At 52.6% G+C, this 27,831-nt stretch overlaps 1 protein-coding gene across 4 annotated transcripts in view; it reads left to right on the top strand.

The window, feature by feature from the left end:
- Window positions 1–27,831, top strand: part of aebp2 (AE binding protein 2) — a 40,284-nt gene that overhangs the window by 2,082 nt on the left and 10,371 nt on the right. For 3 of the 4 annotated variants that reach the window (XM_064342824.1, XM_064342826.1, XM_064342825.1), the window contains exons 2-6: window positions 6,978–7,188; window positions 8,558–8,665; window positions 9,214–9,400; window positions 11,713–11,837; window positions 20,836–20,903. In XM_064342824.1, the coding sequence (XP_064198894.1) occupies window positions 6,978–7,188; window positions 8,558–8,665; window positions 9,214–9,400; window positions 11,713–11,837; window positions 20,836–20,903 (699 nt within the window). Of the gene's footprint in view, window positions 1–6,977; window positions 7,189–8,557; window positions 8,666–9,213; window positions 9,401–11,712; window positions 11,838–20,835; window positions 20,904–21,704; window positions 27,116–27,831 lie in introns of those variants that run through there. The other variant, XM_064342827.1, reaches the window with a different exon arrangement.

Here is a 27,831-nt window from a genome sequence, read left to right as displayed (position 1 = left end):
ATTCTTGTTATATTTAGTATTTTGCTCACAGATGACAGATTTATTCTTTTATTTTTATAGTGATTTAAGTTTGTCATTGTTTTTGCATATATTGGCTATTCCTGGCTATTCTCATATATGGTCATTAAAACTCTATTAAAACTCTATGTATACTTGTACAGTATTTGGCACCAATATCACAGGCAGCTCTAGGAGACTCTGGATGACAGTGAAGGACTGGTTCACATGGACTACAGTGGAAATGACAGTCATAGATATCACAGACAAGAAACAAATTACACTCCACACAGCTGTAATTTACCCAGGCAGAGTCCCTCTCCTCCCTGTCTTCATGCCTCTGTCATTGGCGCCATAGCTACAAGGGCCCATCTGGACTCTGTGCTGAAGTATATAAAATAGCAACATCCAGTGGTGAAGAAGATTCACTTCTTGTATGATGGTCCCACGTTCCAGTGCAGGAACAAGACCTGGTTCTGCCTCACGGCTACTGTACCCTTCACGAGAGCCTTTGAGTACTTGACCGGGAACTTTACCGTAGACTGACATGGGGAGTACTTGACCTGGAACTTTACCGTAGACTGACATGGGGAGTACCTGACCTGGAACTTTACTGTAGACTGACATGGGGAGTACTTGACCTGGAACTTTACTGTAGACTGACATGGGGAGTACTTGACCTGGAATTTTACTGTAGACTGACATGGGGAGTACTTGACCTGGAACTTTACCGTAGACTGACATGGGGAGTACTTGACCTGGAACTTTACCGTAGACTGACATGGGGAGTACTTGACCTGGAACTTTACTGTAGACTGACATGGGGAGTACCTGACCTGGAACTTTACCGTAGACTGACATGGGGAGTACTTGACCTGGAACTTTACCGTAGACTGACATGGGGAGTACCTGACCTGGAACTTTACCGTAGACTGACATGGGGAGTATGTTACCGGGAACTTTACCGTAGACTGACATGGGGAGTATGTTACCGGGAACTTTACCGTGATTGATAGTAACAAGCTTGTCAATAGATGTCCGTGGAAAACAATCATCAGGCTTTAGCTCCTGCATAAGAGACAAACGTGAGGGCTTTAATGCTCCACAAGTGTGTGAGAGCAAGTCCATGCAAACGATCATTTGTGAATCATGAATGAGGCCAAATGATCATTACTGAATGAGCCGAAATTTTTATTCTCGTTCCCCCTCTACCATTAATGAAAGGCTTCAGTGTCTGTCACTTTTTTTGTATAACACAGATCTTGTTTAACTTTTAACAGATCAATAATAACTGTGATCCCGTGACTTCTAGGCTGTTATGAAAAATGAGCCAAACAAATACATGACTCACAGGAAAAATCATCCTCTTTTGCTTACGGTATTTTGCAGAAATGAGATGAGCCGATTATATTTTTGCCAATGAAGTTTTCTTTCCCGTGCCTACTATACAACTTCTAAGACGTATTATAGTGTCGCTAAAAAGAAAACTTGAAAAATGTATTATGTTTGCAATTATCCTCATGTGAATTTGTCTTGTGGTACTCGATCTTCAGCATCTGTTGCATAGGCTACTGCTACCGTAGCTCGCCCCGTCCCCCTGTCCTGTTTCTCCTTTTGGTGATTAAGTGTCCAATATATCCTTTGTACTTACAGTCTGAACACACATTAAGTTAATGCATTGTGTGGGGAAAAAACAGCCTGGAGCATCAGTTTGCGTGTGTACTCACTGTCAATTTCTACAACACTGGAATGTCCAAATAACACACTGTCAGACAGGAAATAAATCCCACTCATGTTGATTTAGTTTCTGAACCGACGTCTGTCTGTCTTAAAGTGTAAAGAAATTCTCTACACAAAAGAGCTTGGAGCTCATCCTGCATAGAGGAGAGTGTGTGCGTCTGTCAGATTGGTGAGAAATTACTAGGAAACGGGCTTTTTTAGCAGGTTGCAGGTTTGCTGTGCTCAAAATGGACGTTTGGCTCTTGTTTCAGTGTCGTCCCACATCAGGCTCACAGGCTGCGGTGTGCCGTTGGCCACGTTTTTTAACGGGTATGGAGGATGGGGGGGGTTTGAAGGGGGCTTTTTTAGGCGGGACCCAGGTGTGGGTGCTGTGGTCTCGATGTGAAACCGAAAACCAGAGCTCTCTGCTGAGTTGGTCAAACGTGTGGGGAATACCGGTAGGGTGTGTTTGCTCAGTGGTTGTAGTGTGCGGAATACCGGTAGGGTTTGTTTGCTCAGTGGTCGTAATGAGGGACACATGCGAGCCTGAACACTGTTGAGCGCCTGCCTCTGCCCGCTGTTTCCATGGCGCTGACACGCCGCTTGCCTCTTCCAGCGGGCATAGTGTATGGCACACAGCCAGGGCTGTTGCATGTTCTACACAAAATGGGAAAAAACGACTTCTTTAGAATTGCCTTTATATCACGTATGATTGATGAATCTTGTAAATTTTGTTGCCTTTTTAAGTCATTACATTGTCTCCAGTTTGAATAGCGTGTAGCCGTTTGGCGGATTGGGAAGTATATGCATGTTGATTTCTTAGAGCAATGCACGTTTGTGTCCAAGTACGAGTACAAGTGCAAGTGTGTTTGCATGTTTCTGTGTTTGCCTGTTTCTACATATTTGCATATGACCTTTTCCATCATGCTTGAGCAGAGACAGAAATTTAAACTTTGCTTTATGAAACCTGTTGTCATTATTACAGGGCAGCAGAAGAGTTTGCCCAGCAGGTTTAATGTGGTTTGGGACCGGTGGACGGTGAATGTGGTTTGGGACCGGTGGACGGTGAATGTGGTTTGGGACCGGTGGACGGTGAATGAGGTTTGGGACTGGTGGACGGTGAATGAGGTTTGGGACCGGTGGACGGTGAATGTGGTTTGGGACCGGTGGACGGTGAATGAGGTTTGGGACCGGTGGACGGTGAAGGGTTGCAGGGCAGAGCTCTGTTTTAAAGGGAACGGAAATCTGCTCACGCTGAAGACCTCCTGAAGACAGACGAGTAGCGCCAGTGTTTCTGAAGGGTGCCTATGCCCGGTCTGTCCTTGGTACAGGCAGAGAGGAGCCCCGTGTGAAATGGAGGGACAGGGGCTTGTAGGTAATGAGGCTCTCAGGGTCTTTCTGTGAGGGGGGGGCATCTCTCCCTCTGGTTTCGCAGTTCTGCAGTTTCGTGTCAAACTGACGCTTGGGGCTCTGTCACGCCCGAACCGCAAATCGATGAACCTGGAGGATGGTGGTGGGGGGTGGGGGTGGGGGTGGGGGGGATGTGGGAGACTGAAACGGCCGTGAAAAAGCACTCTGTCAGCCCGCCGCTCGCCGCAGTCAGCGACCCGCGGAAACGGAGACCGCCATGAGTCACACGCTGCCGCGGCGCGCGGTTTCAGGAGTGTGTGAGAGGCCGGCCTTTCTGCCCGCTGTGTGTGTGTGTTTCCACACTGCTCACCCGCAGACTCATATCTGTGAGAAGCCTTGCTGCAGCTCTCTCTCATCTTTTCTTATTCGCCTAGAAACGATTCTGCAGTCTGCAGGTTGGAGGCTGCCTCTTCCTCACCCTTTTTACAGGGTAAAGGCGTGGATAACGCCCTGGCAAGGCTCTTATAGTCTCATACGTTGCTGTATCGATGGATATGTTCTCAAACAGTTCAGGGGCAGTGGTCTGTAGAAAGTAGATGACACTTACCTCAACAAAGAGTCGCCCCTGACCCAGATCTTTCACCGCTGTTTAAAATGTAAATCGTTAAGACGATGTACAGGATGTCTTTGTGGCCCACTGAGTGGTTGATCAGTTAGGTGTGTTGTTCTGGAACATGATGTGTTCAGTAGGGCAGCTGAAGTCTTTTCAGTATGATTTCAGATGTTTTGGGTGGGGGGGTGGGTGGTGGAGGGGTGTGTAACTGACTGGCTGGTTTGTAATGGGGAAGTGGCCTGTGCCCCCTAAGGCTGCCGTTGAGAGGTCAGAGGGCATGTGCAGTGTGTCATTAGCATGGACACAGCTTAGGCAGTTGGACATGGCTCATGCGTTTATTATGTAAACAGAGTGTGACTGTGTGTGCCAGCGAGCGGCTGGTTAAGTCGTCTGGCTTTGCTCTGAAGTGTCACACAGTGCGCAGGGACAGCCCGACTGTTTATTCTCACACTGATCCTGCTACGGCTGCTGATTAATGACCCTGACCAGGGTCAGCCAATGAATTCCCTGCACTGTCGCTGTGTGGAAATGTCTCTCTCTCTCTCTCTTAACGCTATCTCTCTCTCTCCCACCCTCACTCCCTCACTCACTCTCTTCCTTCCTCGCGTTCTTCCTCTCTCTCCCTTTCCATGGAAGTGAGGTCATTTGTGGTCCATGTTTGCTTTGGAAGGCGCCGGAACAATCTGATCCCCGAGCTGTGTTCCCTGTCCCTGCTGACAGCTCTGCCCTGACGGCAGGGGTAAAAAAAGAAAGCAGGGTTCATACGAACAGAACACAGCGGATTCCTCTCTGCCTCGGACCGTGGCGGGTCTGCAGGAGGACACGGCCATGCCGGGGGCAGCCCCTCCTCCACGTGCGAGCGAGCGCAGGGGGTGAAGCGCTAGTCCGGTGAACGTGAGGTTTGTTTCTCCTCCTGGTGCCATGGCGACCCGGAGCCGAGAAGTACGGGAGGACCGGGCCTGTCGTTTGAGCCCGGAACAGCTGGAGAGAGGGCTGGAGGTGCCCACCTGCCTCCGCCGCTCCGCCTGCTGTGCCCTGTCTGCGCCAGACGCCACCACAGCCCTCCAAACTCCTCCCGCTGCCCCCATGTGACCAGTGCTGGTCCGGCCTTCTGGAGAAGCTCGATCCCGGGATGTTCAAGTGCATTCTGAGACCCAGTGTCAGCAGTGATGACGAGGGTATGAAATGTGTATAAAAAATTCACAGCAGGTCACCTCTGACACCTGTCATGGCATGGGAGGGATTATGTTTTTGCCTGCCCCCCCTCCTCGCACTTGATTGGCGCTGAGCTGCAGCACCCTGTCGGGGGATGTGATCGCCACCGTATCCCGAGAGACGCCCTCGCAGCTGCGCTAGCGGGCACTAATGATGTCATAGCGCCAGCGCTGAGAGCTTAAGACGGACGCGAGGCTAAGCGAAGAGCGATCGAGTCCTCCTTCTTCTGCCTCCCTCCGTCGCCCGGGCGTGTCACGTGAGCGCCCGTCAAACTGCCCGCTCTCCGCCGCTCCGCCCCCTCTCTGATGCGCCCGCGCTCGCGCTGCTTTCTTTCATTTTGTTCCCCGCGGTGCAGAGAGCGTAGCGAGCGATCGGGTGTCTGCGTGGCAGGAGAGCGTCCCGAACTGCTGGTTATGACAGGAAATTGGGTTTTGAATTTCAAATGTGGTTACGTGGCGGATGCTGTTAGCCCGAGGCTTCTTGTAAAGCGAGATGTTGATCCGTTGGGCAGTTTTTTGTCCGCCATCTGTCAGGCGGGGGAAAATGGACACTGAATTCGGCAGTGAGATTAGCTGATATTGACCAAATGATTTGGAAGCTATCTTGTTCCATCTCTGAATTTATCAAGGGTAATAGGGGATAGAGGCTTAATGTACCCCATAATAGGCCTGATATGTACTGTCAAACACTTGTCTGAATCTCAATTATGGTTTTACTGTACAAAACGACACTCCGACCTGTTCCCTTCCATTACTCGCAGACTGTCTGCTGGCTCCGCCCCATTCTGGATGGCTCCACCCCCTGTTGGGATCTAAGGCCGATGGCGTTGCTGTAAACCTGTTAAATTCAGCGGTTATTTTTAATTTGCTTTTGAACCCGTGAGGAAGTGTCTCTCTGCTTCCACCCTTCTGCGCTGGCAGCAAAGCTACCGCCTCTCCTCCCTCCATCATCAGGCCTGTGTCTTTCATTGGCCGGGTTAGGCATGCTCACCATCTCTCCCCAGCCAATCGCAGGGCCTGGGGATGCCCCCCCCCCCCCCATCCTGATCACCACCAGCTCTGTGCCCGCAGTCTTTCTGGGACTGACACTGCCACTCAGGAGGAAGATCCCTCGTCGCCGCCCTGCTGGGCTCCGATGGCCGCTGCAGTCGCCTGTCGCAGGACAGAGAGAAGCGAAGCGAAAGGGCGGACTTCTCCTGATCACTAATACACAGTGTCGTTCTCTTCCCTAAACGGATCGGCGTGGGAAAGTGACGGAACGCCGCGGGCGAACTCGCCCGCTCGGGTTCCGTAGAGCCGGCCAGGGCCGGGCCGCTACGGCGCTCCGCGTACGAGGAACGGGTTCGAGTTAAAGTCAGCTGGCTACAGAGCCTGCTGCAGGGACTGTCTGCGCATAGCTTTGCATTGGAAGGGCTGTTGTGCTCCTGGCTACAGCAGAACTCTTCCAGTTAACGTGTTCCAGCTGTGCAAACAGAGCGTATGGGAAAGGTTAATCATCGCGAGCCGCAGTAGATAAAGCTGTTTAAACAAGCGGGTGAAGTCCTGTAAAGTGGCCACCCCTTGTGCCCCCCGTCTTGAATTGCGTGACTCTGATGTGACCCCTCTGTCTCCCCCTCCCCATCCAGGATCAACAGCAGCCCTGTGTAGCTGTGCTGTGTCTCTGTAGAGATAACTCTCTCTGTTATTTGTAGAAACCCCTTCTGTCCCTCTGCTTTCTGCAATGCCAGAAACATGTTCCTTCTCTCTCACTTCCTGCTGTTCTGTCCGTGTGCTTACATAGCTGTGCTTCTGTCCAGGATAGTTGCATTTGTGCGGTGACTCCTCTGTGACTCTGTCTACTGCAGCATTAGTAGTACCTGTGATATAACACTGCTGTGGCCGTGCAGTGACTCCTCTGTGACTCTTTCTCTACTGCAGCATTAGTAGTGCTGTGATATAACACCACTGTAGGTGACTCCTCAGATGTCTCTGTGACTCTCTCTCCCTCTCCCCCTCCAGTATCACTAGCAGCACTATCGCCCCTCTGGCTTTACTGTGACTCATCTCTGACTCTCTCTCTCTCTCTCTCTCTCTCTCCCCCGCAGCATCAGCAGCACGCTGATGGACATGTACAGCACGGCGTCCAGCGGCCGCTCCACGCCCGCCATGATGAACGGCCAGGGCAGCGCCGCGCCCTCCTCCACCAAGAGCATGGGCTACACCTGCTGCTGGGACCAGTGCCACGTGTGCTTCAACTCCAGCCCCGACCTGGCCGAGCACATCCGGGGGCTGCACGTGGACGGCCAGCGCGGGGGGGTCAGTCCCGCCGCCCGCCCTCCTCTTCCTGTCTCCCCCCGCTCTCTGCTCCTGCTCCTCCTCTCTGCGTCTCCCCTTACCCGTGCTCCTGCTCTCTCTGTGGTGATGTCACTCGCTGAGGGAAGTGTGTGTGGTCAAACCCTTTTCTCTTTCTTATATCGCAGTCATTTGTGTGTGTCTGAGATTCCTAATACTCATTTCAAATTTGGACAGTTTTATTTTATGCAGTGCTGCAGTTATTCTTTTTCAACTAGTAGGTGTACAGAGTCGGTGCTTTTGTTGGTCAAATCCTGGTTTTGTGTGTGTGTGTGTGCCTGTGGATGTGTGTGTATGTGCGTGAACGTGTGTGTGTATGTGTGTGCCATTATCTTTTGAGATCGCAGATGGTAATTGACTGATCTGTTAGTCATCGCATTGATGAGTGCTGTGTGAAGGCGGTCTGGCTGAGGCTTTGCTTGTGAGAGCGGCTGTCTCTGATCGCCCTGTGTGAGGCAGTGTGATGCGTACGCCCCTGATAATAGCGCTTTCGGCTGCCGGCAGCCACGCTGAGCGTAATCCAAACTTCCTGCTTTATAGGCTGAGCAGCTGGGAAGGGCCTTCTGTACGTTACGCTCTCGGAGAAGATTAGAAACAGCTTGAGCGCTCGTCCTGTTTCTCAAATTAATTCCCTTTTTTCAGAGTGAGGATGGGGATGGGGATGGGGGGAGGGGGGGAGGGATGGGGATGGGGATGGGGATGGGGATGGGGATGGGGGGGAGGGGAATGGGATGGGGATGGGGGCAGAATGTTCCGGCGAGTAGCTTTTTAAAAGGCAGGAGTCTGTCGTCATTCTCAGCTGCTGTTTGAATAGAGGCCAGTTGTCTGCCCGCTGAAGTCAGTGTGCCATGCCGGGGCTGAGCATGTAAGCAGTCTGACTTCCTGCCCATCTATCTCTGCTCTGTCCCCCATACTGATGTCTGAAAGGCATGTTTTTTGGTGGTTGTAGAATCATCTTTTGGTCCTATAATAATGTATATAAAATGTTTGTACACTTGCGTATGTGTGTGTGTGTGTGCAGGTTCGCACGTGTGTGTGTGTGTGTTTGTGTGTGCTTGTTTCTACGTATATATTCCTGCGTGTGTGTGTGTGTGTGCGTGCGTGCGTGCTTGTTTCTATGTCTGTGTTCCTGTGTACGGGCGTGCTTGTGTGTGCATTCGTGCGAGTGTGTGTGTGTGTGTGTGTGTGTGTGTGTGTGTGTGTGTGTGCATTCGTGCGAGTGTGTGTGCGTGCGTGCGTGCGTGCGAGTGTGTGTGTGTAATTAGGAGTCCCTGGGCGTGCCGGGCGGGTTCCCCTGCAGTGGGAGGGGCTGACGCCTCTGTCTCTCCGGCAGGTGTTCGTGTGCCTGTGGAAGGGCTGCAAGGTGTACAACACGCCCTCCACCAGCCAGAGCTGGCTCCAGAGGCACATGCTGACGCACAGCGGGGACAAACCCTTCAAGGTGGGCCCGCCGAACAGCGCCAGCCCGCCGCTAACTCTGGCGTAGCGCGCGCTCTCGCCCGCCATCAGTGTGTAAAGTGCCCATATGTCCCCATTTAAGTGCCAAGGCGAGCGAGTGAATGGATGAAGTGGGATGTGGCAGCTGTAATCTGCCTGTCACACACTGCTGCGCCTGTGTGGAACTCTCCGGAACTCGGGAAGCCGTCGCTCCAGAATTGTTACAAATTGAACCCCCTTGTCTCCGAGCCGACAGGTCCGCTGAGTGATTGTATCTGCGTGTTGTTGGAATGGAAACGCTGCGGCTCTATTGATTTTATTCAAATTCCAGAGCGTAGATGTATTGCTGGCCAGAATAAATGAATACAAGCACTAACTAATAGGAAGTCCTCTGGCTTTTTATGTCTGGCTTTTTGACGCGTGCCTCCGTAGAGCCCTTCCAGCAGCGCTCTCGTGCGGATTAGCCCGTCTAAACACCCAACGCTGCTTTGTGTCCTGTCCCGTGTTCCCAGGCAGTCTGTGTGTTACTGACCCCCTCTGACCCCTTGGCAGTGCGTGGTGGGCGGCTGCAATGCCAGCTTCGCGTCCCAGGGGGGGCTGGCGCGCCATGTGCCCACCCACTTCAGCCAGCAGAACTCGTCCAAGATGTCCGGCCAGTCCAGGATGAAGGAGGAGTCGCCGTCCAAGGCCGGCCTCAGCAGGAGGAGGAAGCTGAAGAACAAGCACCGCAGGGCCTTGCGTACGTACTGAGCTCAGCTGTGCAGATAACGCTCTTTAACAGCTTCATACATCCCGTTTCAACTGCACTTCCACTGTTACTCTACACAGCCTCATGCGGAGCTAGGGCTGAGGGTGGAGCTGAGCCTGAGGGCCAAGCTGGGCCTGTGGGCGGAGCTGGGCCTGAGGGTGGAGCTGAGCCTGAGGGCCAAGCTGGGCCTGTGGGCGGAGCTGGGGCTGAGGGTGGAGCTGAGCCTGAGGGCCAAGCTGGGCCTGTGGGCGGAGCTGGGGCTGAGGGTGGAGCTGAGCCTGAGGGCCAAGCTGGGCCTGTGGGCGGAGCTGGGGCTGAGGGTGGAGCTGAGCCTGAGGGCCAAGCTGGGCCTGTGGGCGGAGCTGGGGCTGAGGGTGGAGCTGGGCCTGATGGGTGAGCTTAGTGTGAGGGTGGAGCTGGGACTGAAGGCAGACGGCGGGAGAAGCGCAGTCAGGTGTTGACTGTCTGAAATGTTGATGTGCCGTTTCCCTGACGACACTGTACCATCTGCCTCTGTGTTCCCGCGCCCTCCAGTCTGCAGCCTGTTTACCTTTCAGCAGAGACGGCTTAATAACCCTCTCTTCCTTCCCTCCCACCCGCAACATCCTGCAGATACTGATTAAATTACCTGTTTTCTAGACCGATTTTAAACTTGAATGGATACGAGACGCTGGAGTCTGACTTGAATGTCAAGTTATTTTCTTCAGAAATTATGACTGGGGGAAAAAAAGCCATCCTGCGCATTAAAGGAGCAGCTTGTAAACCGCTAGGCCGCTATCCTCACGCCAAGCAGGGACATCAGTTCTGTCTGTGCGCCCCCCCCACTCCCCGACACACACCCTAAAAGTGCGGGCGGAGCCCCGTGCTCCTGTGCCACTTCGGGGCAGCGCTGGGCTCCAGAGCGAACGCCTGGCTGGAGGGACGCCAGGGTTCTGATGCGCGATTAATGAACGAGGCTTCAGCGCGGAGCTGCCGGGTCCCGAGCCGCGCCTGCAAAGGCTGCTGGGAGATCGGGCGGGCCGCCAGCAGGTTAGCTGAGGTAATGGCAGACTCCGGCACAGGAGTGTGGGAGCGCACCCCCCCCCCCCCCCCAACCCGGCATTCCTGTACAGTGAAATATCCAGTATGGAAGCTGCATGCTTGGTACACGCGTGTAGTGCTGGAGCTCGGACACAGTGCGTGGCTGACTGGCCATTTTGTGTCAGTGCGTTTCATGTGCTTCAGGAGGTCACAGACTTTTTTTGCAGCACATTTTGCAGCAAAACGTCGGGAAACACTTTTGTTGTTTTGGCTTTTTAATCAGTTGGCTGCTGCAGTCTTGGGTTACTGTAATGTGAGCTTCCCAGAAACGGGTCTTATCAGGAATTACAAGTGTTTCCAGGTATCAGACAGACGTACGGACAGACTGATGATCCCCAAAGGGAAAGGAGTCATGAACATAACACATACCACTAAAAATGAAAACATACGTGCTATAAACCGTGTAAGACAAAAGCCTGATCACTGCAGACAGCTGAACAGTATATTATCTCATAGACGCTAATGCTTCCATGCATTACTGTTACTCACACCTGTACCAGGAGCACACACACTCATCCCCTCTCTCACACCTGTACCAGCAGCACACACACTCATCCCTCTCACACCTGTACTAGGGACACACACACTCATCCCTCTCACACACCTGTACCAGCAGCACACACACTCATCCCTCTCTCACACCTGTACTAGGGACACACACACTCATCCCTCTCTCACACCTGTACCAGGAGCACACACACTCATCCCTCTCACACCTGTACCAGGAGCACACACACTCATCCCTCTCTCACACCTGTACCAGGAGCACACACACTCATCCCTCTCTCACACCTCTACCAGGAGCACACACACTCATCCCTCTCACACCTGTACTAGGGACACACACACTCATCCCTCTCACACACCTGTACCAGGGGAACACACACTTATCCCTCTCTCACACCTATACCAGCAGCACACTCATCCCTCTCTCACACCTGTACTAGGGACACACACACTCATCCCTCTCACACCTGTACTAGGGACACACACACTCATCCCTCTCACACACCTGTACTAGCAGCACACTCATCCCTCTCTCACACCTGTACCAGGGGAACACACACTTATCCCTCTCACACCTGTACTAGGGACACACACACTCATCCCTCTCACACACCTATACCAGCAGCACACTCATCCCTCTCTCACACCTGTACTAGGGACACACACACTCATCCCTCCCTCCCTCCCTCCCTCCCTCCCTCCCTCGCCTGCTGCAGAGCGGCCGCACGACTTCTTTGACGCGCAGACGATGGACGCCATCCGGCACCGGGCCATCTGCCTGAACCTGGCCACGCACATGGAGAGCCTGGGCCACGGCCACAGCGTGGTCTTCCACAGCACGGTGAGTCCCGCCCGAACGCAGGCCGCCAGGGGAACCCCACCCGGGGCGCTCGGTCTGTTTGGAAACCCGGGTCGGGGCAGCCTGCCCACATATCCTCCTCCTGCCAGGGTGGGACATTTAAGCACCTCGTTTAGCTGCAGGGGCTTCATATCCTTCTGCTATCAAGCCTGTTATTCTGTGTTCTTGGCCTCTACGTTGGACTGTTTTTTGGAAACCACTGGCCTGAAATTTCTGTGTTCTTGCCATTCTGTTGCTTTCAGTTACCACTCTTCTTCAGTGATGATGTCAGGTACTGTGAGACATTTTTCGCAAATGTAATGAGAGGTTGAAATGGTGCTTTTATGAATTTCAGCAAGGCTGAGTTTTGCTGTCTTTCTTGCCGTGCTTTGTGCTGTAGCGCTGTAAGGGAAGTACCCTCTTCCAGCACAAGATGGCAGTAGAGATCCATCGCGCTCGGTAACAATCACACAGTTTCATTCACAAATGCGCGGACTGAGTCGATTCATATTACTCGATAGCATTTGAAAAATAGAAATGAAATAAAATGAATTTTCGGCAAGAACTCCTATAACAACCTAACCCGTTATTCTAATCCGTGCTCATAACGAATTTGAAATCTGACCATATGATGTCACTCGGAACCACACCCGCTTGTCCATTGCTAATATTTTCGCCCTGAATCCCTGAATCCCCTTTATGCCCTGAATCCCCTTTCACTGTGTGTTTTTTCTGAATGAGGGTCAGGTTGTCGTGAAACCTCTGGAGGATAATGGAATTACTTCAGCTATCAGCATTGATGTCAGCAAGTCTCTGTTCATCATGTTTTGCCGTGCATTTAAAATAAGTTTCATCCTGCATTTACCAAATATTTACGTAAGGGGAATCTTGAGCAAATGTCAAGCTAATGACAGATTTGTCTTTGCGGTTGGTTGTTGAGGTAGCCATGACAAATACTGAAATGCTCATAAAAGCCATTAAATGTTGCATTTATTGTTATTGTTATTGGTGAAATCTTTGAGAACCAAGTCATGGTGCCTGAGAATGTCATGAGTATGGGTCTTTTCAAAAGAAAAAGAAAAATAAAGTAATTTCTCCATTTAATCCAAGTGGCCTTGCAAAGATAAAGTAATCTTTTTGAGTACAAACGTGAATCATTTTTTGCCTCGTGTTCTCTTGCAGAGTGAACACTAGAGGGCAGTGTTGTCCCTTTTTGGCTGAGTCTGTTGTTTTCACAGGAAAGCTTGCATTTTTCTTTGAAGTGGAGGAAAGTAAAGGTCATCCATTTTACGGCATTAAGCCTGAAGTCCCCTTTCCGCTCCCCTGAATAATGATCTGGAGCGGCTCGTCAGTACCTCCCGCACACGCCCTCGCCTCCCTCATGATGCCAGTTGTTACAGGATGCCCGATTTTTCAGCGTTAGCTGTAGATGTGTGTGCCCGCCCGCCCGCGTGTGTGTGTGTGTGCGTGAGTGAGTGAACGAGGCAGAGAGAGTGAGTGAGCGATCCAGTAAGTGTGTTTCTGTGTTGTCACAGAAAACTCTCGCCTGTGCCAAACTTTAATGTTCGCCCCTTGCCTTGCTGTTTTGCCCCCCCCCCGGTTGTTGCCGAGGCGTTGTAGCGGCGCTGGCGTGGAAACGCCGTGCTGCCCAGCGGGCCGGGTCATATGCGGTCTCCGCTCTCCCTCTCCATCACAGTCCGGCCCGCCGCCGCTGCCGCGGCAACCAGGGCTCTCAGGAGGGCGGGGCTCGGGGAGCGGGGGGGCGGCAGATCGCTTTTTCCCGCCTCAATTAGCAGAGCGGAGGGGTGAGAGGTGGGAGGTGAAAGGTCAGGCCTGCAGCTGAGGGATGAACAGGCTGGATGGGGGATGGGGGATGGGGGGGCGTCCCAGACGCGGTGGTGCGTCATCTGCCGCGTGCAGACCGCCCCTCTGCGGGCGAATCGGCCTGTTGACCTCCAAACTGTGACTCCCCCGGGCGTCCTGGTACACAGCGATGTGCGTATGGGTGCTTACTGGGCACCGGGCACTGCCCACAGCAGACTCAGAACAAATTAAGAGTGGCATTAGACGAAGGCGGGCTGCCAGGGGAAATGAGCCAGGTCCTCGTTCATCGGGGGCTTCCGTCAGCGCCGTTATCAGCGTCCTGAGGCCGCGTCCAGCCGCACACGCCTGTCCCCAGCCGCACACGCCTGTCCCCAGCCGCACACGCCTGTCCCCAGCCGCACACGCCTGTCCCCAGCCGCACACGCCTGTCCCCAGCCGCACACGCCTGTCCAGGTGTTCAGAACAATGCCATGCAGTCCAGAAGGTATATTTTTATTAACTAAATGCAGTCTTTGATGATAAGTGTGGCATATGGATGGTACCCATTGCTGTCTATGTGTTTTCACGTTAGCTTGACTTGAAGTAGTATAGAAGCTGTACCGGTTACCTACATGTTACTATTTTAGTAGCTGCGGCCGCGTTTCGAGCTGTGCGCTTGCGAAAGAGCTGGACGGTTATTTTTCTGGAGAGCGGGAGCCTTGTTTGTGTCAGGGGAGAGTTTGGCTTATAGCCGCCTCTCAGAACATTCGTTTTCAGTCGTGTCAAACATGTGAAGGTGTTTATTATTCGCTGGACCACCGCTCCTTAATCCCGCCTCTAGGGGGCGTGGCCTCCAGCGTTTCTTCCTGGTGTTCCTGGCGGAATCCCGCGCCGGTGTGACTTTGTGCTTTTAGGAGATCTGTCACTCGGGGGCGAGCTTAGGAGGGGTGACGGGGGTTTGAGGAGGAGGAGGAGGAGGAGGGCAGGCCGGGGCTGAGGATGAAGGTGCTGGTCAGCGGCTGTTGTGGTGGGCCTCTCTCCCTCCTGTTCCGCAGCACTCTGACCCCACCCTCCTGGCTGGTCAGGGGGGCGGAGCTTCTGGGTTTTGGGCGGTCATGGGGGCCGAGGAGGAGGGGCTGCAGGGAGGTTCCCGAAGGGTGACATTCGCAGCCTCCTCCGTTCCGCTGAGCTCTGTTTACATTTGAAAAAAGATCTTGTTTTTCTGCCAGCGTGCGTCATCTGGCCCTCCTCTGACACACTGGCCTCTGCCCCCCCCCTGCCCCCACCCCCCCAGATTTAGAAACCGTCTTTTCATTTTGGTGCTCCTGCTTGTTTTCTCTCTTGATGGGGCCGTGTCCTTCTATTGGTCTGTTTGCCGCAGGGCGTGCGTGCAGCGTACACACCACGGTTGGATCTCTGGTCACTCCAGTGCACCCAGAACTCTTGGAAAAGTAAGAATTACCATTCCGGTATCGTAAGGGCATTGCGCACATTCAGAATCGCTCCTCTTAATCAGATACTTAGCATTCCTCCTGCACCCGAATCAGATCTCCGATATCCAGCATCTATCCTACAGCCCGAGAACAGCTACGCATCTACAGTCCTCCCTCTTACACCCTAAACCCACTCTGCACATTTCTGATGTGTCCTTCACCCTAAGGACAGCCCACGCGTGCAGGCCTACCGCTCCTCCACCCTTAAGGGCGGTGTGAAGGAGGACGAGGGCGGTGCGGCGGGTGGTGCAGCGGACGCAGGCGAGCCGGGGGTGGGCAGGGCGGAGCCGCCGAGCCGGACGCTCCCGCTCGTTTAATTAAGAGAGGCGTGCGGCAGCTGTGGCCCTCTGACGTGCGCTCCAGGGCCGGCCCACGGGCCCCGCTCTGTTGTCTTTGGACCGGCGCTGAGCAGCCTGCGCATTACTGTGGCCCTTCAGCCAGCAGCGCAACCCAGAGACGGGGCCGGGGGGGGCGAGCGCGGGACTCCTCCGGGGGCGGGGGGGCAGGGGCGATGGCTGAAAGCTAAATCGAGCGAAACGCGTAGGGAAGGAAGGACAGCATTCCCTTGTTGTTATAAAGTGTGAGATTAATGGCGGTTTCCTACTTTCCCCCCTCGTTCTGCGGCAGCTGCTTCGTAGCGGCTCCACGTCCCGTTTCCACGTCTGTTTTGGCGGGAGACGTTCCAGAGGGCGGGCAGGTTTGTTTTTTTGGACACGTCCTCGTGTAAAAGCCCTACAGGCTGGCGTGGAGAAGAACTGCTCCATCCCCAGTCCTGCTCCATCCCCTCCTCCCATCCCATCCCATCTCTCTCTCTCTCTCTCTCTCTCTGCTGCCCTGCTGCCCTGCTGGTTGGCCCTATGCCACGCCCGTATTTGCGGGCACAGTGGCATCCTGTAGTAATGCCCTTCCCTGCATTCTCCCAACAAATTCATTCATTAAACTAGGCCCCAGTGAAGGATGGGAACGGAGGATGGTAGAATAAAGGGATGAATGTGAATCTGTGCATTCAGCTGGGGGGGGGGGGATAAGTGCATGTACCTCCTGGTACTTCATCCCTTGATCTTGGATCTTGCTCCATGCATACAGACATTCCCCCTCTCTCTCTCTCTCTCACACACACACACACACACACACACACACTTGGCTCTGTGGAGGATGCAGGTCCGGTGAGATGTGTCAGTGAGGGTGTCATCTGTCCTGAGGTGGCCTCTCTCGGCACACAGCATCCCCATCTGCAGTCTGTCCTGCCAGGGGACAGACGGACAGAAGGACAGAAGGGCTCTGGCTCAGAAGGACCAGGGCACTCTTGATTTGGGGTTGATCTTGTGATAATGGCAGCACCTCTAGCAGCCCCCACCTCTGTCTGTCTTTGTTGATTATTCTTCTGTACTCCATTACACACGTTCTCTGTCCCTCTCTGTCTCACTCTCCACCCCCCCTTTCTCTCTCTCTCTCTCTCCCTGTGGAAAGATTGCTTTTATTTCCCTTCAGCCGGTTCATTTTTCATGAATGCTTCATCAGGCCTCTCAAGCCAGAAGTTTTATTTTTGTAAAGCTAACGGCCGATGGCTCATTGAGATTCTTATAAATAGAGGAGCTTTTAAACAAAGCCTCTGACGCAGGATGTTTTTTTAATCTCTCCGTTTCTGTGACAGTATTTCGGAGGAATCTGACTTTATCGCTCCTCTGTTGTGATTCCAGAAACTTCCCGAGCGGAGCAGAGGCCGGCAGGGTCCGCTCCCGTCGTTCTCTGTCCCAAACGAAGACCCCGTCTGCCGAAAATACACCCGTCCTGTCAGCACGGGTCAAAGGACAGTCTGTCCTTCAGAATACGCACAGGTCCGTGTGCAGATATGAATCACTTCGCAAAGTCGGGTTTGTAATTCCCAGCCGGGTCTGGGTTGATATGAACGCTTGTGGTTGTGTTCAGCCCATAGTGACCGCGGTTCCCAGCATGCACTGTTTCAGGGGTGCAGGCACGGGAAAGTCCATAGATTTATGTATGGTCACAAGAATGTGGTCAGACAGGAAAGGTTATAGTGAGGGAGCGTTTCTTCAGCACGGGTTGGAAGTGAAGAGGTTCTGTACTGTACTCCTCCTGAAGGTGAAGCTTCTGCCCAAGATTAAGTGTTTTTTTTTTTTTTTTTTTTTGGTACCCTGGAGTGTGAAACCCAGAATAGTTCCAAAATCTGAGCATCTTGATTTTTATATATTATGGACCATTTTCTGGAATGTTATGAGCAGAGAGTGTTATTCGGGGGGGGGGGGGGGGCTGGGGGGTTGAATGCCAGCCTCATAACAACTGTGATGGGGTAGTGTGAGGCCCAGATTAACACAGCACACTGGAGTATGAGATTAACACAGATTAACACTGAACACTGGAGTATGAGATTAACACCGGTTAACACTGAACACTGGAGTATGAGATTAACACAGATTATACATTTAAATGTATTTTATTTATTTTTTATATCCATGTTTATTGGGCTGCCTGCTTTGCAGAAGGAATACTTGTTTCTAAGTACATGACGGAGATGAGAACATCACCCTTGGTATTAATCCCATCTGTGTGAGTCACTTGGACATTAGAGGTCAATATTGTGACCAACATTGTGGCTAATTAGTGGCGTCTGTACAGGCTCCATTTAGGAAGGAGCCCATCCTGGTGCCGGTGTGTAAATGATGACTGGCGGGTTGGCGGCCTCATCACCCCGCCCCGGGGCAATCAGCCCGGGCCCTGGAGCGCCAGGCGCCCTGGGTTTCCGTGGCCACCGTCCAAGCCCTTAATTACGTAATTGGATTAATCATAAGGCTCATTTAACGCTGGTCGCACGCGGAAGGCCTGGTGCTCTACCGCTCAGAAGGGTCCATAAAGCCACGCGTAGAGCCACAGGCTGGCCTGCGTAGAGCCACAGGCTGGCCTGCGTAGAGCCACAGGCTGGCCCGCGTAGAGCCACAGGCTGGCCCGCGTAGAGCCACAGGCTGGCCCGCGTAGAGCCACAGGCTGGCCCGCGTAGAGCCACAGGCTGGCCTGCGTAGAGCCACAGGCTGGCCTGTGCGTCTGTGTGTGACGCCTTCAAAGCCAGCCTCCGCCGTGCCTTCTTTGACCATCTCAAACTGGTCTCTGCTTGAAACTGGTTCTCCACAGTGCACCCTGGCCCCCTGCGAGGTGTCGCACAGACGCGCACACACACACACACACACACACACACACGCACAAACACACACACACACACACACACACACACACGCATGCACACGCGCGCACGCTCACACACACACACACACACACACACACACACACGCAGAGCCACTCTTCACCCAGGGGCAGAAGATGTATTCCAGACAGCTGCATTGAACCGCCCGCAGGCTAGGAAAAATCCGATAGCAGACCGTCGCTCTGACTCATGGCATTGGAGCACTGTGTGGAAAACTCGGTCCCTGGCAGGCTCCCTTTCCACTTCTCCCCCCGGCCCACATGGGCTAAAGTTCATCCTGTTTTTTTTTTTTTTGGGGGAGGGGGGTGGTTGGGTTTGAGGTGAATACCTTTACTCTGATCCCGGCTTGTGCCATTTGATGGGCTCGCTAGCGAGGAGCAGCAGCGGATCAGTCTCCGTGCAGTGAGGCCCCCTCACCTGTCGAACGCGTTTGTGGATGAAGAGCGTCAGTTAGCCGGCCCGTCTGTTTGAATTTGTTTGAAACTGGTGTGGCAGGAAGCTGACAACAGCGTAATGAGCACCCATGTAGCATAATGACCCGCGAGCTCACAGACCTTCAAAGACACGCTCACACTCCTCTACACCGAGCGGATCTTTTTAAATCGCTCAGTGATTGAGGAGGGTGAGAAACAGAATGGTTTACAAGTTTTGGGAAATATGGCTGACTAATGGAGGGGGTACAAAAAAAGCTTTAAAAGCAGAGGTGTGAATATTAGAAAGTGCTGTGAACTGTAGCGTTGGTTATAAATGAGTCACTTTCCCTGAAAAAAGAGTTGATGGAAACCCAGCGATGCCGATGGCGGGAGCCCGTCTCCAGGGCCAACCGCAGGACTGCAGGCCGTCTTTGGCCTTGTGTGTGTTTTGGCCGTGCGCGCTGGGTCTCAAATAGGGGGCACCCTGGCTGAGTCCGCCCCCACCCCCCTCCCCCTTCTCCCCCCCCCGGCCTCGGCGGGTCAGGTCCTGTTTCTGGTTTCTGTACGAGCTGGCCCGGTTCCACCCGGGGCCACGGGGCGCGCGTCACGCCTGGCCGGAGGAGCGGGGCCGGGGGGGCCAGGCCTGGGCCGCTGACGTCAGGCGCCGGCTCCCGATTGGCCGCAGCTGGCCCGCCGCGGCCCGCTCGCCGCCGTCTCCCCGGGTTATTTATCTGTGGGGGCCAGCGCGCTTCCAGAGAGAGAGAGAGAGAGAGAGAGAGAGACTTACAGCGCCGCCGCGCCACGGCGTATTAAATTCACATCGCGGGTTAAACAAGAGCAATAAAGTGGCGAGTGCGTAAATAAACAAGCGCGCTGGCAGAGGAGGGCCGGAGACCGAATGCATCATCGTAAAGCTGACGGGCGCGCGGCTGCAGCGGAGGCTGCTCCGCCTCGCGAGCAGCGCTGAGCGGTCAGGAGCACTTCAGGATCAGCCGCTATCGCGCCTCTCAGAACTACTAAACCAAAGTTTTAAAGCCTATGACTAAAAATGGTCAGAGCGGGACGTGGGAGTTTGGTTGTCAAGCCTCCTGCGCGTATACGGAGTGAAGTGTAGTGTTTTATTTATGTACAGTACCCTAAAGGTTTGCTTGATGCCTGATCATTGGCATTGTGCTTTCTCTGATTCCCTTCACGGTCAAGGGCAGCCTCATGCAGTAGCCCATGCCATCTCGATCTAATCGGTATCATTAAATCCAATCAGCACTGTCAGATGTTTCTAGAACATCCCTTCATTCCCTAAATATGTGTGCTTGTCGTTGTTGCCTCTGCAGCCATCTTACAGCAACTCTTAGACGTTAGGATACCTCTCTATCTTTCTGATTTGTACCCTGAGATACAAGTGCATTTATGTCCTAGGAATGTTGATAACATGCTTTTATTCCTGTGCATAAAAGTGGGACCAAAATTATGTCTCTCTCAGATTGTTTGGTCCGTTAGGACTGATTTTCTACTGTGACACGCTCGATATCTACGAGCCCAGAGCTCCACTCCTATTCCTGCATCTTTATTACATGCATATAAACCACATTATAGAAAGTCCCATAATAGCAGCCTCCTCATATCTTAATGTCCATTTGGTGCCAGACAGCGATACAAAAGAACGACTATTTTGCAACATAAATGCGCTCATAGTGAGAAATAGTGGTGTGTAAGAGCGTTACATGCATTTCACTCAAAGAGTGGAGGGATTGGTCACTGGTTTGAGGTGGATGGCACCTCCACACAGTTCAAAGATTAAAGACCCTTTAAGGAGGGGGGTCAGCACTTTACTTACAGATTCTTATTCGTGAGCAGCAGAGAAGAAGAGCGGGTAGGCCACACTGAATTTTGGCGCTTGCATAAGGTTCCCGTCATACTTTATTTATTTGATTAGCAGAGCCTCCTTATCTGGGGAGGTTTGTAACTCTGCTTTTACATATTACTCATTTATACAGTAACCTGAAATGCTTTAAAATATTTAGAGAGCCCTCTTCCACCCTTCTTTGAACTCATCTGTTGTCTTTTTCCCGGTTTAGGTAATAGCGAGGAGAAAGGAGGATTCTGGGAAGGTCAAGGTCCTCCTGCACTGGACTCCTGAGGACATGTAAGTACAGGTCTGACCCCACTGGGGGGTGTGCTTCCATGGTTCCTCAGATGGGCCTTGCTTGCATTCCCATTGAATGTGTGCAGGGACCGTCCCTCAGTTTCATGGTCTCTGCCAGCTGGACCAATAGGAGGCTGAGTGGGTGGGTCAGTGATGACCTCACCGTCTGTGGCTGAAGAGTGACTGGCCTGGCCTCATTCCCAAGAGGGGCAGAATGCCCCTGCAGCCCATAAGGGGCTGCTGTTTGTTTTAGTGTTTGTGGTTTCCATCTCCTGATTATTCCCTACAACTGTCCAGTGCTTCCATTCTTCTGAAAATCTGTCCATCCCTCTTTGGGATATTGTTTGTGAATTTGAATGGGTGTGTCGGTCCACCCGCCTGGGACCCCTGAGCACCTTTGCGAGCTCGGACCCTCCAGCTGCTGTGGTTTTCTCACCGAACCGCGAGCACGACTGGAAGCGTTCACCTTTCAGCCCGTGTGTCCGTTTTTGGGACGGCGCGGGATCTGGCCCGGGACCTTCTAAAGCTGAGGCGGGAGCTGGCCCGGGGGCTGCTGTAGAACCCGCCTCCCTGGCCCCTCCCAGTCCCACGCCGCTTCCTTATTGGGCCGAGTGGAGCAGTTCGGGCAATAGCTAGGGAAGTGGCAGCGTTTGCCGGGTCAGGAGAAGGTTCCTGAGCGGTCCTTTATCGCTGCAGAAGCTGATTTAACCTTGCTCCTGTCACCGCGAGCATTGGGCCCCCTGGCAGCACGGCTGCAGCGTGTCCTTTTAAGGGAGAAATATTTACAGCAGTTTCTTGTAGGAAAGCTTTTGGGAAAAGCTTTATGCGAAGGCCCGCTCTCTGGCTGCAGTGATGGACGTCGTTTGACAGGAAAGTGGGAACTGAAGTCGCTGGGCCGGGCCTGATGAAGGGACGTCAGCGGGGATGGAGGAAACAGAGCGATCTCCTGGGCTCTCGTGAAACGCTAAACCTTGAAAAGCACACAAATGATGTCAACACGTCCCCTCTCTGGAGTAAACACATCGCTGTTCAAATTTAAGACTGCAGTCCCCCTCCCCCCCCCTCACTCTGGGAGAGAGTGTTCTGAGCATCGCCATGTTCTTTGCATAAATCCATAGACGGGGTCCGTCAGGTAACTTTTCGGGATGAGTTTTTGTGGAGGAGAAGTCCTCCCTCGCCTCTGCTCCGGCTCCAGAACCGTGTCAATAGGGCCCAGAGTGTGCTTTGATCGTGGGAGCCCTGGATCTGAAGCAGATAAACAAAGATCATCTTGACATCGCCGCGGTGATCAGCAGTGACAGCGGTGCGGGGGAAAAAGAGCTCGTTATGCTGCAGCGCTGCAGAGGTACAGAGGGCCCGTACCCAGAGGACCGCTGACTGAAGTCCTTCATCTCCTCTACAGAGAGGATCACAGGGCGGGAGAGACGGCGTGATGTAAGAAATTGGGGATTGCGGGTGACAGCTCCCGAGCTTTGGGGCGCAGAGCCCCCCCCCTCACTGCCCCCCGCCCCCCACCGTCCCTCGCTCTCCCGCCCCCGCGCTGCGTCGGAGTCGAGCGCCAGGAAAAAAAACTTTGGCTCGGACCCCCGGCCACTGGAATGGAACCCGCGCCGATCGGGGCGAGGACGGATCTGTGGGGGCTGCGTCGAGTCATTAATGCAAGGCTGAGCCCCCCCCTCCCCCTCCCCCCCTTCTCCATTTTAATGATCAGCAGTTTGGGGGAGAGGGGGGATGCAGAGGGGGGTGGGGACAGCCGCACTAGGCGGTAAGCTGATACAGGGGCTGCCACACTGAGGGCAGACATGGCCGCCGCTGTAGAAACAGCCAATGGGAAGAGCTGCACCGGGGAGGGGTGACATGGAGCGTGCCCTGCGGTCACCAGTAACGAGCAACCCAATCGCCTGGGCCAATGGGCCGGGCTCGGGCGCTTCCTGCCCTCCTCTGCGGCTCCTGTGATCTGGAGCGGGGAGGCGTATCTCTGAGAGGAGGGGAGGGGAGGGGAGGGGAGGGGAGGGGAGGGAGAGGAGAAAGGGAGAGGGAGACAGAAACTGTAATGAGCTAGAACGTGGGAGACCATTAAGATCAATGAGTGGATCAGGGAAGAAAAAAGGCGTCTGAATTGGCCTCTTTCTTATCATCATCTCCAAGTGCCACTGTGGGCCTTTATAAGAGAGGCACCTCTGAGGGAATGCTTGGTTTCATTAACATTTAAAGGCAAAGTGCAAAGCCATTTCTACGACTTTTTTTATGTGACTTTAATGACTAGTGACTTTTTGGCATACTTTAATTGTTCAATGTTTGAAAAGCTGGTTGTTCTTAATGAGGTGATACTGCGATGTTTGATGGTCTGTCTAGCTGCAGGGTTCTCAGTGTGCTGGTACCCAATGTAAATGCTCGTTCTGATGTATATGTTTCTCTTTTGTAACGTCTGTGTTTGAGAATTAGAACCAGTTTTGTTGCCCCTCTCTGTACCTTCTAAATACTTGCAGTTTTGCTGCTTCGTGTCCCCAAATTTTGAATTGATGCTCTGATAAAGCAACGTTTGCTAGGTATGTCAGGATTAGTGACTACATAACCTCCAATTCTAGATGTTGTAAACAGTAAATGTTCTTCATTCATTCATTGCTTTTTGAAGTTCTTTGCTTTGCCATTCCAGAGTTTTGAATCACTGACAAATTTAACTACATTTTATCAAGGTTATTTGTGTAAACTAGTACTAGGCCCCGAAACCAATCTGAGACAGTACTTTCGACTACACACGACCCCTCTTACCACTGTGAAGTCTAATATAATCTTTCCCCTTAAATTACAATTTGATTGTGAGAGTAAAATCATTGTATAGACGTATCATTCTCCCTCTAATGGTACATTTCTAAATTTAAAAAAATATACACATTTTTAAATAGTTAATCTCTCCTAGTTATACTGTTGACTACAGATTCATATCCTGGTGACTTATTCATATCTCTGTCATATTCCCCAGTTCTTCCCCGGTATTACTGAATGCATCTTTAGCTTTGGCTGAGTGAGTTTGGAAGCACTGTCACAACCTATTTTGGTGCAGACTCTGAGTCTTTGCTCAGATATGAAAGTATAATTTTTACGGCACCATTGGAATGAACAATTTGCATTGATGCAGTACAGCGAAAGAAAAACTCCACTAAGCAGAAACGCACACACAGAAGTACGCGCGCACACACACACACACACACACACACACACAGACACACATACACTCACACACACACGCGCGCGTGCACACAGAAGTACGCGCACACAGACACACACACACACAGGCACGCACACACACACACACACAGGGACACACACAGACACACAGACACACACACACACACGCGCGCACACACACACACACACACACACACGCACACACGCAGAGTCACTCTTGGCAGTCCTGGCGGTTAGCGTTTGACGTCAGTGCGAGAGCGCTACGGCAGCAGCCCTGGTGTGTGCCTGCGAGTGGCCCAGGTGCTCATGGTTAATATTTAATGCTGTTTGTTTGGGAGGGGCTGCTGGGCAGGCCCCGGCTGTGCCACGGTGCGCAGGGGGGCGAGGCGTGACATCACAGGGCTAGCACATCACGCAAAACCAGTTACAGAGGGAACAGATTTACAGCCGCTCGCTATCATGCCACGCCAGTGCCTTACTGCTTATTTACCATTTACAACCATCTTACCCTCACAGTTTACATCTGACACTTGCTTATCAAGCTGGCTGATCAAATTCAGATTTAAATATGCTCTATTTGCATGCCCACGCACAGCAGTTATTTTCATAAAATATAGATCAACAATGACAAAAATATCAAATGCATTAGGCAATTACGTTTATTTTTTAAAGAACATTCAATTCATTATAATGTATTATTGTTGTCCACGATTTTTGCAATCTTGTTGCTACAGATATGGTATATCAGTGCTGACATAAATTCCCTTTGGCAATTTCTAAGCTGGATAAAATATAATCCTAGACATAATGTAATTTAACTCCAGTAATAAAAGTACCATACTACTCAGTAAGTCCAGAATTCCTAAGGTTTACCCGTCCCTTTCCAAAACAGCCCATCTCTCTCTTTTGACCTGTTTGTGTTCGCTTGTGTATGTATGTCAGCCAGGCCAGGCTTTATGGTAGCATGCATTCCATGCACTCCACACTTCCTCTACAGAATGAAAAATCACGTCTCCCCCTCTCCCTCTCTCTCTCTCTCTCTCTCTCTCTCTCTCTCTCTCTCTCTCTCTCTCTCTCCTCTCCTCCCTCCCTCTCCCCCTCTCTCTCTCTCTCTCTCTGTCCCTCCCCTCTCTTCCCCTCCCTTCCCTTCGTCACTCCCTGCCCGTTTCTCTCTCACGCTCGTCTGTGTGTTGTGGGGTTGTATTTTGGGAATGTGTAAGGCCTGTTCCTCACGTCGCTGGCAGGCTGAACGCTCGGGGTGCCCGACTCTGAGCACCGAATCATTCACAGTGCTCAGCGCGGGTGCTCAGCGCGGGCCCTCCGCCTCCCCCTCTCACAGCTCCGACGAGGGGGAGGTGCTAATTAAGAACCACGCTCCTAGTAGCACCTCTCCCGTACAGGGAAAGGGGATCGCAGCCCCAGAGCCGTGCAGATACTCCGGTTTCAGAACACGCTGTTCTGTCATCTCTGTGTTTTTGGGTGTGTTCTGTTCACCGGGGAGCGCTGCTGGCCGTGCTCGTGCTGGCTGTGTTTGAAGACTGATTTATGATGAAAGGGTTTGTCGAAGGCGATTTGTGACCGTTGGTGAAACGGTGTGAGTGAAACACCACGGTCATTTTATGTTATTTATAAAGGCTATTCAGAATCTTATCGTCAGATATGTTGTCTTACTGTTTGTGTCATGTTGTGTATGATTTGGTGTTTTGATTGTGACCCCTGGTGCTGGTGCAGTAGTACTTGTAAGATGGTGATGACCAGTCCTGGTATCCAATCATGGTATCCAATCAGCCGCCCCCCTTTCCCTTGAATGGAACCCTAAAAAACACTTCATCAGCTTGCCGCTGCAATGACAGTGAAGAATGGCACAGGAGCCCACACAAAGCATTGCCTAATGTTTAGATTGGGTTTTCTCCTTCCCACAATGCACCAGGGAAGCGGACCACCCGGCTCAGCGCTTTCTGATGCCCTTGTTTGCACCTGATGGTTTTTTTTTTTTCGCCGCTCCTGTCAGCAGCGTCTGAAGGCCGGCTCAAAGGGGCTGGAGGCGGGGGCAGAGTGCGGGCGGGCGGGGGGGGGGGGGTCCTAGCGTTAGCCAGCTCCGGAAAACCACCAAAAAAAGGGAATAAATGGCAAAGCGGGAGCTCTTCGCAGAGAGCAGGCGAAACGCTGACGTCAGCTTTACTCCTGAGGATCCCGGCGAGTAAACGAACTTCACGAGGGTTTTGAAAGCGTTACCGGGCCGGGCTCGGGCTCCCGGGCTCATATGCAGGAGAGTTTATCGAGCTGTCTGAAGCCCCCCGAGACTCTGAGGTTTTGCGCAGGCCGTTCTGAATAGAACACAGATAAATACGCAGTTTAGCGCTGATAAGGACGGGTAGCCCCAGGAGCGTCGGCTGGAAGGGCCGCTGAGGGCTGAGGGTGGAGACGGTCTGAGCGCGCTCTCCCCCCCCAGCGCTGACGCCGCCCGCCCTCGCTCCGTTTTCCCGCCGAATCCGAAAGGCGCTCGGTTCTCTGTGCGCCGCCGTCGCCGCCTCGGGAGCACGTCTGATTGGTGGAAGAAGAGGGGCAGTGGAACGCGCACCGGATCCGTTAATGGCTGCCGCTCCCCTGTGCACCCACCGAACGGGACGTTCTGTAATCCGAAAGCCCCCGTTCCGGTCACAGCCGGGACACGGTCTCTGTGTTTGACCCACTTCCAGCGCTGTTACAATTGATTGTTCCTAATAAGGAGGTTTGTGTTACAGCATGAAAGTCCCCACAAGTCGTTTTTTTATTTATTTAAAGGGAGCGTTTGATTAGTGCATCAGGGTCATTGATATTCACAGCCGGCCCTCGGGGAGCTTTTATTAGACGCTGAGCATTAATCCCCGCTGAAGGAATGTGTGCATGTGTGTGTGTGCACACGCTCGGCCCTACTGTGGAAAAGTATCCTCCTCTGGGGACTTTATTTGGAATGGCCTATAAATTTCTGGGTCACCAAAAAAAAAAAAAAAAACAAAAAAAAAAGAAAAGAAAAAAACAAACCCAATAAAAAACAGAACACGTGCAAACAACACTCCCTTGTGGAAAGTGCATTTCTCTAAATGTGTGTGTGTGTGTGTTTATTTCTCTCCTCGGTGTGTTGGTGGTTAGTGGGGACGGCAGGGAGAGAAGTTGAGCAGTTCACGGATTTCGGTACTTCAGAAAGAAATGCACGGAATGCCTGTCTCTGGTGTGGAGAATCCACGGTTGGTAGACTGTGGGTGCGGTAGACGCGTCGTGGGGAGAGGCTCGCAGATGGGGCTCGCTGTGGCTCGGACGCGCGAGTGCATTATGGGAATCTCCCGTTTACAGCCTTCCAGCTTATAGTCCAGCGTCTGTCATTTTAACAGTTTGTTATGGAAAGATGCGTTTGTTATGACGTGCTTCTGACAGCTGTTGTGTTCCAGGAGGTTTTGACTCCTTCTGTCTACACTTTGGGGTCCCCCTCTTGCTCTGGCCCTGTCCCCTGGTTGAGCAGGCTGAGAGGTTTCTGTGTTTAATTCTGTCATTCATCACCTTCCCTCTCCTGCTCCACAGACCCAGATAGTGCTGTTGTGGGGGGAGGGACTGTTTCCCGAGCGTCTTATCGCCCCGTCTGTGTCTGGCTGCTCGCGTGCGTATAAAAACATGTCCACGTTGCGCATTAAATGTGTATTAGAGGGAAAGAGCTGGCTTGTGAATATTAGATTGGTGTGTGAGGCTGCGTATGTGTGAAAAG

The sequence above is a fragment of the Anguilla rostrata genome, chromosome 7 (assembly GCF_018555375.3).
Source record: "Anguilla rostrata isolate EN2019 chromosome 7, ASM1855537v3, whole genome shotgun sequence".
In the NCBI taxonomy this organism is placed as follows: Eukaryota; Metazoa; Chordata; class Actinopteri; order Anguilliformes; family Anguillidae; genus Anguilla; species Anguilla rostrata.
The sequence above is the reverse complement of the archived record's forward strand: the minus strand, read 5'-3'. Positions and strand labels throughout refer to the sequence as shown.